This window comes from Coffea arabica, chromosome 6e (genome assembly GCF_036785885.1).
Source record: "Coffea arabica cultivar ET-39 chromosome 6e, Coffea Arabica ET-39 HiFi, whole genome shotgun sequence".
Classification (NCBI taxonomy): Eukaryota; Viridiplantae; Streptophyta; class Magnoliopsida; order Gentianales; family Rubiaceae; genus Coffea; species Coffea arabica.
This window is the reverse complement of record NC_092321.1, coordinates 20417241-20427881: the sequence shown is the minus strand read 5'-3', so window position 1 is coordinate 20427881 and position 10641 is coordinate 20417241. Positions and strand designations below refer to the sequence as shown.

At 35.1% G+C, this 10641-nt stretch overlaps 1 protein-coding gene and 1 long non-coding RNA gene across 2 annotated transcripts; one reads left to right on the top strand and one right to left on the bottom strand.

Moving 5' to 3' along the window:
- The first annotated feature begins 4048 nt into the window (after window positions 1-4048).
- Window positions 4049-8590, top strand: LOC113738644 (uncharacterized). Its single transcript, XM_027265886.2, has 8 exons — window positions 4049-5214; window positions 5300-5432; window positions 5868-6083; window positions 6266-6421; window positions 6562-6814; window positions 7323-7729; window positions 7838-7954; window positions 8039-8590. The coding sequence occupies exons 1-8, from the start codon at window positions 4202-4204 to the stop codon at window positions 8369-8371; spliced, it is 2628 nt and encodes an 875-aa protein (XP_027121687.2). The 5' UTR covers window positions 4049-4201; the 3' UTR covers window positions 8372-8590.
- LOC140009583 (uncharacterized) lies at window positions 5312-9607 on the bottom strand. Its single transcript, XR_011817059.1, has 2 exons — window positions 9356-9607; window positions 5312-6804 (listed from the first exon to the last, which is right to left on the bottom strand). It is a non-coding gene; the product is annotated as an uncharacterized lncRNA (long non-coding RNA).
- Between the last annotated feature and the right edge of the window lie 1034 nt (window positions 9608-10641).

The following is a 10641-nucleotide window of genomic DNA, read 5'->3' as shown; positions in this document are numbered from 1 at the left end:
TCGATAACTTTTTTCTTATTAAAAAAAAAGAAAACAAATAATAGTACTTGTTTAAACTCAAAATGGATACGAAGAAGCACTGTCGTACGTATCTGGAAGATGGAATCTTAAACATGGGTACGACCAGATTCATTAAAGCAGCCTCCAGGACAGTGGAACAGCACCCAAATCATGGGAACATTCACAAAATTGTAGTAGGCTCACAGAAGAATTAGCCAAATTGTATACCGTGCACGTGCATGAAAAGAACTCAATTTCTAAACCCCCCCCCCCCCCCCCCCCCGCCCCCCCGCAACACAAAAAAACGAGGAAAAAAGTACTGCTTTAGTAAATTAAGAGAGCATTTAAGAGGCTGTGCATTTTCCGTTGTGATTTTCAATATATGAAAAAAAAAACTTTAATTGCATTTCACCATATTTTGTAGAGTAAATTGAATGGCAATACAATGCTGCAAAATGAAATTGTATAAAAGGGTAAATTTAGACCCATAAAAGAAATCAGTAGTTACAAGATACCTACTTTTTGGATTCTCATTTTGGCATTTTTTTTAAAAAAAAACCAACTTTTTATAAAAACTTTAGAATCAATTAGAAATAGACGTTTTAAATATATTTTAAGGACAATGTTGCTTCAGTTTTAATAGTTGGATCCTACTGTATGCAAATAATGCTGAGTATTTGACCTCAGAAATGTTGTGTGCAAAGAAGAATTATAGAACAAAATTTGAGTAGAAAATAAGCATGCATGAACATGACCTATATTCATGCCAGATTCAACCATATAATAGGTCCAAAACTCTAATCAAACATAGTTGCGCACGATATTGAATTAATGCCAGATCTGAATAGAAGAATACTTTGCCAGGATCTACAAAGGCAACTCAATACAAAATCTCCTATTTACAAACATTTCCACCTTATCATCCAATTCAATCATTCGCCAATAATAATTGAAAATGAACAGCATGACTTTTCTCTTTAAATTTTCCAATTAGGCAACTCCAACCACCTTTTTATCAAAAAACACTAACTAATTCATAAAAAGGGTTATAGTGAATGATATAAATATTTTTTTCAAATAATCTTCAATCCGAACAAAACTAATATTATCATTTTCTACCATCTAAATAGAGTCTTATTAAATCCTAAACAAGCAATTTCTTAGCAATAATAGTTTGAGGAAAATCAATGAATTGCAGATAAATTTTACTGTGTGCGCGCGTGCACGCACATGTATAATTAGTCACTAATCCTTGAAATAACAATATAACACTGTGTATATATATGAGAAATATATGCGAAGGACATATATTTGGATCGATAACTTGGTTTGCATGAAAATCAAGTAAACAAAAGATCGAATATTGAACTGCGAAAGAACAAAATATAAAATAAAAGAGTATACAAAATTTTCTAATATAGTTACTTGTACGTCCATCGTTACTCAAAACCAATTTTCCAAGTCTTTCTTGTTTTTATATCTGTTTTCCAAGTATTGGAAGATATAGCAATAATTAAAGCTTGCTTGCACGGAATTGTTCAAGACCGGATCACGTCTGCATGCATCATCATATATGCAAGTGAATATTCCTTCAAAACCCGTCTAGATTCATAGTTGTCAAGTAAAGGTTGGGCTTGCGCATTAAGGGCCTTCATTTTTTTCTGCTGTTTTGGTGTGTGTAGAGAGATATATATACACGTCCAAATCCGGGGATTTCGTCGAGTGGTATAATTTCTAGCCGGATGGTAGGATCTAGGGGTGTCAACAGATCGGGTTCGGGTCGAAATTGAAAATTTCTGACTCAAACCCATTTTTATGTAGTAGACCCGGACCCGACAGATATACTTAACGAGTTTTGATCATAGAGTTTCGGAATCGGGTCTAACGGGTCCTGGGTCAGATTCGGGTCTATCCAGAAAGAAAATGTCCAAATTTAAACAGTTTAAAATTAAATCCAAAATCAATCACAGATCCAATCTTCAAACTTAAACAAATCAAATTAGAAAACTAAATCACAAATAATTCGCAATAGTTAATCCAATCTAACTACAAATCAATCGACAAAGTTATTGCTAAATTATTAATTTCGTAAAAAAATGTATTTAGAAATATTTATATTTTATAATTATTAATATATTGTTCGGGTCTGGGTCGGAATCTTATATTCCATATCTGACCCATTTTTTATTAGAGTAAACAGGTCCAAATCTAGGTCTGGGTATCGGAATTATTTTTCAACCCAAATCCGGAAAAATTCATCAGATCGAGTCGATTCGAGTCCAAATCCGACCCGTTGACACCCCTAGTCGAATCTATGCATATATATATATATATATGTGTATATGTGTATATATACACGGAAGAAACACTCACATTCGGAAGAAAGGGCCTTCCACTTGATGCTGCTCACTTTCTTTTAAACTAAATCACTCACGCGCAATGAAGAAACAAACGAAAAAAGAAGAAATTTTCATTTATGACGTTAACTTGTTTTGGTATTTTTTTGCTAGTTTTCCACCCATTTTTGGAGTGTTTTTATGCAAATTCTGCTTTTAAATCTCCCTCACAAAATGGCAAAATCCACCAATTGAAGGGAGTTTTTTGAAAAAGATAAAGTTAAATTGGATTTTTAAAAAATGTGGAATATACATTTAATGTAGATGTATATTGAGTGCACCAACCAACAGAATAAGGAATCCAATTAATTTTTTTTTTAATGTTTATGCACTAATAATCATATTCATACTATAATGAAAAATATTATGCTTCCTTTAGAGAAATATTTTAAAAATAAAAATGTTAAAAATCAAGATCCAAAGACGTTTGTTTCAACCAACATTGAATCTAAGCTTTGGGTATAATATGGGGGGAGGGATGGGTTGGGTGGTACGGGGGAGGGAGTGTAAGCAAGAGGTCTCGGGTTCGAGTCCTCCTACTTACACTAAAAAAAAAAAAAAAAAAAAAAAAGCTTTGGGTATAATATTACTAGGACGATTCCAAGGCTTATCTTCTTTAATAAATGCAGAATTAATCTATTTACATCTTGGCCTACGCAATTTCAATGAACTTAACTCTTATCCCCTTAATAGATTGCATTTGCTATAGACATTCTAAAATTGTTCACTAAATAAGCTATTTCGGTACCTTTCAAGATTAAAAGTTTAATACTTCTCGATTAAGTAAAGAGGAGAACCGAATAATTTCATAACAAATTCCCATGATTTAGTAAAGAAAATAAATTAAGTAAAATTGAAAAAAAATATATCCACTCTCACACAAAACTCAAAATAGAATTTCTCAACTTGTGCAGCATTATAGAAAGACCAATTTGCCCACAAGGGACCAAATTTAACTAGTTTCATTATGGATTAACTTTTTATGCATCAACAGTATATTAATTTTTTCACAGAAGCAGTTATGAACATATAACATATGTGCATGATTTAAATTTTAAATTTGAACTTATATTATATAGCAACAGTCAAACCCAACTAATGTATAAAAATTTATCCATTGACAATGTATAAAAAACTTGAACACATTTTCCAATCACATTTTTATCTCACATATATCAAATAGGTACAGTAATTTTTCTATAAAAAGTTCAGAAAAATGCAATCGAAACAAAACCTTATCATTTTGTTATGCAAGTTGACCAACCTCCCTAATTATGACATTTTCATTCTTCGAGGGATCCAATTATGACTTTGGATTATGACATTTTCATCCTTCGGGTATGTTTGGATTACAATTTTTCTTTGAAAAACTACTACATTTTCTGTAGACATATTTTCAATCATTTTTTTATTTTACATATATCTAATCGTTATACTAATTTTTTTATAAAAAATCCAGAAAAATACAATTCAAACAAATTATCGTTTGGCTGCGCAAGTTGACCGCATAATTATGAGATTTTCATCCTTCGGGGGACCCAATTATGACTTTCAAATGCCACTTTTTCCTCAAAACTTCCACTTCCAATTCCTAAGTGCATATTGACCTTTCAGAGTTTTCCTACTATTCCCAATATATAATAGTCTATGAATACTACTATTCTTCAATCCAAAAAAATGCCTGCAGAATCTAGAAGTTTTACTGTTAACTGCGACAATCCAATGTTTCCGCGTATCAAATCTTCAGTCTATAAAATATTCATGGTCCAATGAATGAATAGTATATCCATTCTTCAAATTCCAAAATGGCCACACTCAAAATCACAAAGAAACATCACAAACACCTAAACAATCCCTTCAATTCTCCCCCACAGTCTGGCCCTTTTGTTGAAGGGAAACTGTTCTTTAATTCGCAGACACTTCCTTCACACCAGATCTTTGACATTGGTAAAGATTTTCAGGTGAATTGGTCATCAACGGATGGAGGCTCTCTTTCAATATCTCATAAGTCTCAGCCTGCAAGACACATATGGTCTAGTGTTCCAGGACAGGCTTTTGTGTCTGCAGCAGTTGCAGAAACTGAGGTGGAAGAGAGCAGAGGATCATTTCTTGTCAAAGATAATGAGGTTCATGTGGTATGTAATCATCAAACAATTGATTGTATTAGGGCAGTAGTGGACGATTCTGATGTCAGTGTTGATGTGACAGATCAAAATCTTCCATCGTTTTGTGGTGGAAATGCCACAAAAATGGCAGAAAATGGTCGTCAGTCCCCTGCTTTGATGCTGACAGGAAAGATTATCGGTTCAAAGAAATGGAATAAGAAAGTTCAAGATCCTAAAAGCAGTTCCACCGCAGGTAATTCGGAGGACTGTTCTATTTTTGCAAAATACTGCATTTTGTTTGATCAGAAGAACGGTAATCAAGTTGGATTTCAAGTGAGGCTGGGGAAACCAAATGTGGAACTTCGCCAAAGAGTTTCTCCTAAAATCTACAAGGGCTTTGCCAGGAAGTTAACTGGAATTCGGAGACGCAGAATTGGATGGAGTAGATTCTGCTCGAAGAGGAAAGTGTGTCTAGCTGTTTCATCATCATCATCAGACGAGGAAAATGTAGTAATGAAGGCTGCAAGATTGACAGACTTCAACAGAATTTGGCTGACATATGAAAGTGAAAGAAGTGAGAGATTTTATGGTTTTGGAGAGCAGTTTTCTCATATGAATTTGAAAGGAAAAAGAGTACCAATTTTCGTTCAAGAACAGGGAATTGGGAGAGGAGATCAACCAATCACATTTGCAGCCAACTTGGTAAGCTACAGGTAAGAGTTAAATGCAATTTTTTTTTTTAACTACCAAAATCTATGGCTAGCTATGTCTGATTGAGATAATTTGAAATAAATGCAGGGCAGGGGGTGATTGGAGTACAACTTATGCTCCTTCTCCATTTTATATGACATCAAAGATGAGGTCCCTTTACCTTGAAGGATACAATTATTCAGTCTTTGACCTAACAAAGCATGATAGAGTTCAAATACAGGTAATGTTTAAATACTTTGCAAAGTGATCATGTCATCTATCCAGTTCACATTCTTGAAAATCGACATACGCCTTGAAACACCAATTCAACTTAACCTCAATTCTAGAAAGTGATTTCACCTTGTCAAATCAAACTCAGTCTGAGGAGTTAGCATCAACAAAGATGCTGGAAATTATGGAACCTATTCAGAAGAAGCTCACTAAATGCTCTGATGTGTTCCAATTTATGACCATTAAGTGGTCAACTTTCTGAATTTGTAGTATAGGTTGTACAAAAGCACATCATAGCAGCATAGATTTCGATAGATAGTGCAATATCAGAATCTGTTAAACAGTTGCAGGCTGCCATGATACTCTCAGTGCATCTCGGGCCAATTAAATATTCACATCCCAAATTTAGAGGAGTTAACAGCCTAAACTTTTTGGTAATTCTTAGATCAATGGAGACTCTGTTCAAGGTAGGATATTGCATGGCAATTCACCAACTGAGCTGATCGAAAACTTCACAGAAACTATTGGAAGACCTCCGGAACTTCCTGAGTGGATAATATCTGGTGCAGTTGTGGGAATGCAAGGTGGAACAGATGCCGTGCACAATGTTTGGAATCAGCTACAGGCCTACAATGTACCAATATCTGCATTCTGGTTACAGGTAAAGAATCACCTCGAACAACAATTATTATGATGATGACTTCATAATGTCTTCTACCACTAATGATCAGATTTCGAGTTGGGAATCTTCATAGCTTGCACTTTGCAGGCTAGACAGAGTAATATGGAAATTGACACATGGGAAACCCTATATTAGTAATCTTACATTTTATCCTCCTGCAGGATTGGGTAGGGCAGAGGGAGACATTGATAGGCTCACAACTATGGTGGAACTGGGAGGTAGATTCTGCAAGGTATATGGGATGGCAGAAACTAATCAAAGATCTTAGGACTCAACACATCAATGTGATGACGTACTGCAATCCTTGTCTAGCTCCGGTAACTAAATATCCTTTCATTATTATACTCTTTACAGATTCTGGTAAATGGTACAATATTATGTGATTTTGTACCAGTCCTCCAGTTGGATTGAGATTCTATTATGGCATTTTAAAATTGAACTCTTTTCACTGATGCAGATGGATAACAAACCTAATGTCAGGAGAAATCTCTATGAGGAGGCAAAGAAGTTGGACATACTAATAAAAGACAATCATGGAGAACCTTATATGGTTCCAAATACAGCTTTTGATGTGGGAATGTTGGATTTGACACATCCATCAACAGCAAGCTGGTTTAAGCAGATTTTGCGAGGCATGGTGGATGATGGAGTCAGGGGGTGGATGGCAGATTTTGGTGAAGGCCTTCCGGTAGATGCTCACCTATATTCAGGTTGAACACAAAATTCTCATTACAAGAGATGTTAGGGCCACTTGATAGTTTAATTAAATTCAGATATAGAGTAAGAAACAAAGAGACATCATGCCATCTGGACTGAAAATGCTAAGATCATAATGGCTATCTTTTCCTTTGACATCCTTTGACTTGAAAGACCGATGAAAGTAGAGTAATAATGCACATAGGAAAAAAGCATATGTCTACAAGAATAAATCTTCAGAAGAACAAGATATACCAAGACAGCAAAAGTCGTCAAACTTTTATTTGAGAATTTGCTAAAGGCATGACAAAATCTGCTGGTCAATGTGTTAAGTAGTCAGAAAATAATATAAATATATAATACTGGAGAGTTATTTGTCAGAAAGGAAAATTGGCCTGTGTGATTATCAACCAAATACTGGTAGGCAAAACTCAGCACAAGGTACTTTATCAAGCAACTTTGTATTCATGTAAATGAATAATAGCTCGCCAATTTGATGATGGTAATTCACTTTTTCTCCAGGTGAAGATCCAGTGGCTGCCCACAACAGGTATCCAGAGCTTTGGGCCAAACTCAACAGGGAGTTTGTGGACGAGTGGCGAAATTCTCATAGTCATGGTACAAAGGAACAGCAAGGCCAAGATGATGGGTTGGTTTTCTTTATGAGGGCTGGGTTCAGGGACAGCCCCAGATGGGCAATGCTGTTCTGGGAAGGGGATCAAATGGTAAGCTGGCAAACCAACGATGGCATAAAAAGCTCAGTGGTTGGCTTGCTGAGTGGTGGAATTTCTGGCTATGCCTTGAACCATAGTGACATCGGAGGCTACTGTTCAGTAAATTTACCATTTTTCAAATACCGAAGAAGTGAAGAATTGCTCTTGCGGTGGATGGAGCTAAATGCATTCACCACTGTGTTCCGAACACATGAAGTAAGTAAAAAACTTCCACCTAAAGCGACCAAAATACACAGTAGTACTTTGTTTGACTATTGCATATTCTAACAAAATAATTTTGGTGGTTCGCATATATGCAATCAGGGAAACAAGCCATCCTGCAACAGCCAGTTCTACACAAACCACAAAACATTGTCACATTTCGCACGCTTAGCAAAAATATATCAAGCCTGGAAGTTTTACAGGGTTCAACTAATAAAGGTGATTCTCAGATATTTTAAACTTGCCTTAAAATTTCATTTAGCCAAAACACCCAAATGTTAATCTTTTCTTCTGTATATACAGGAAGCCTCCCTAAAAGGTCTACCTGTATGTCGCCATCTATTCCTCCACTATCCAGATGATGAACGTGTTCACAGCTTCACCTATGAGCAATTTCTAGTTGGTACCGAGATCCTAGTTGTGCCTGTTCTTGACAAGGGGAAGGGAACTGTAAAGGCTTATTTCCCAGTTGGAGAAAGCTGCTTGTGGAAGCACATTTGGACAGGAAACCTGTATTCACAGGGTACTGAAGCTTGGATAGAAGCTCCAATAGGGAATCCTGCTGTTTTTGTCAAGGATGGTTCCCTTGTTGGAGAGACCTTCCTGAAAAACCTTCAGGAATATAGTTTACTATAAAGACTAAGCATTAGGTCCAGAAACGGAAGATGTTCAAATAACCAATTGCCTCCTCAACAAGGAAACTTGTAGCATAATATCTCTCCATTTCAACTTTCACTACCTTAGGAAGTTGATTCTTCGTGTAGATAACATGTATATTTCCAATTCACTGTAATTAAAGCATTTTGAGTTTAAATATGAATGTCAAATTTCAATACCATGAACAGTTACAAGTCATCGAACTCTCCTTCCAATGAGACAATATCTCTTTGGCTAGTGTCACTGTTTTGAGCTGTCTCTTTTCTTCTTCTTCTTCTTTTTTATTTGCATTTTTCTTATGGGTGAGGGGTGGTGTGAGAAATTCTAACTTAATGCATCCTCAATCATCAGTTTCCCTTGTATCAATAACACGTACTTCTGTTATTTTGACAAGAAAAATTTTAGCAGGAGAGGAAGGTCACCTCATTTTAAGGCCAAGGCATGCTAGAGGTACACCAAGGCGGCTAACAGTGGCTCTTATAGATCAACAACTAAACTGCTTTAGCTGGCAGCGGGACTCGAAATACGAGTGCTCGCAACGCAAGAATCAAGTTCAATGTATTTCAGTAGAATCTGCGAATTTTAACGCATGACACTGATAGAGGAAGACCATTCATTGAGGTTTCCCAAGGTAAGAATCATGGGATAGGACATGCATCAAAGTATTTAAACAAGCTAAACAGCAGGCACTTACTGAGTTCAGACAGAAAATCCATGTAATGAGGAAGTAGAACTCCTTACGATTCTCTAAATTCTCCAGAATTTACAAGTAATGGTGAATTTGCAGAAGCATCCCAAGAGGAACATTAGCAGGAGAATATTTATCACTTAATATAGGAGAAGAGCAACCACAAATAAAGGAAGCAATACATATTAATCAGAGGTGAAAAAAATACAATTCAAATTGCACATCAAATTAATCATGAAATTTGCAGAAATGGGTACAAATGAAAATGTACTGACCTTCAAGAAGGCTTGATGAAGAAGTGCCATTTCTGCAGCTTTGAGGAGGATCATCATTTTGAGTAGGAATGTTGCATTACTTGGTGCAATTCTACTTTTCTTTTGTTTGATGTGTTTGCTTTTGATCATCTGGCGGTCAAGGATTTTCCTTATAAGACTTCAGTCGAGACTGTTAAGTCTCAAAGCAACTTATTCGAATACATGGATTGGATATTCTCTTTGTCAAGAGCAATTTTGACAGGTGACCAGACATGTTTTATTTTTTATTTGTTGGGGCCTATTCTGGTGCAGGTCTCGTAGTTCAAAGTGCTGCGTATTGTAGATGAATCAATATATGTTCGTTATTCACGCCTTTCATAGAAAAAAGATTTTAGATTACGATGTTTTTATTAGTTTGCCATTTGGCACATCCTTTCTATGAATTCTTCTGCAATTCTTTTAGGCCCTTAGTTTGCCAAAATAAAAATTACAACTCAAACCATCCACATTTAGACTACCTTTTGCTTATGAAATCACAATTTTTATTAGAACCCATAACTAGTATGATCAGTTATTTTGAACAAGATTTTGTTATCGAGAAAATTACAGTTTTGGTATCAAATGTTTGAGGTATCGGTAGTTTTAGTCCTTAAAAGTTTGGACGAAAGCAAATCTAGTTCTAAACGTTTCAATTTCTAAGCATATTTTACTAGTTTTGACAAATTGATACTGGAATTCGGTCACTTAAGTAGCATGTGTCGGTGATTAAATTTTGAAAAAATTAGGAAAAAAAGAAAAAAAAATGTTTGTAACCCATAATTTGTAATTAAAGGGCACTAATTACTCGCTTGCACAATAGTCATGTAGCTAAATAGTAAAGACTAATTACTCATCTTGCAACTAATTAGTGCCTTTTAATTACAAATTATGGCCACCAACATTTTTTCCATTTTTTTCTAATTTTTGAAAATTTAGCTGCCGACACTTACTACTGATGTAACCGAATTCCAGTAATAAATTGCCAAAATCAGTTAATTGGACTAAATGTGTTTAGAAATTAAAATACTTAGAACTAGATTTGTTTTTGTCAATACTTTAAAGACTAAAACCGCCGATGCTCAAACATTTGATACCAAAGTTCTAATTATCTCTTTTGTAATGTATATACATGTCACTTATATATGTAAAAGTAAATTTTAAATCATTATATATTTTGTAAATTTAACGCTCACCTTTTCTCTTTCAATATCATACGTGCACCAATAAAACGAGTTGTAAAAGAAAATATGAAAATGTTAAATATTGTA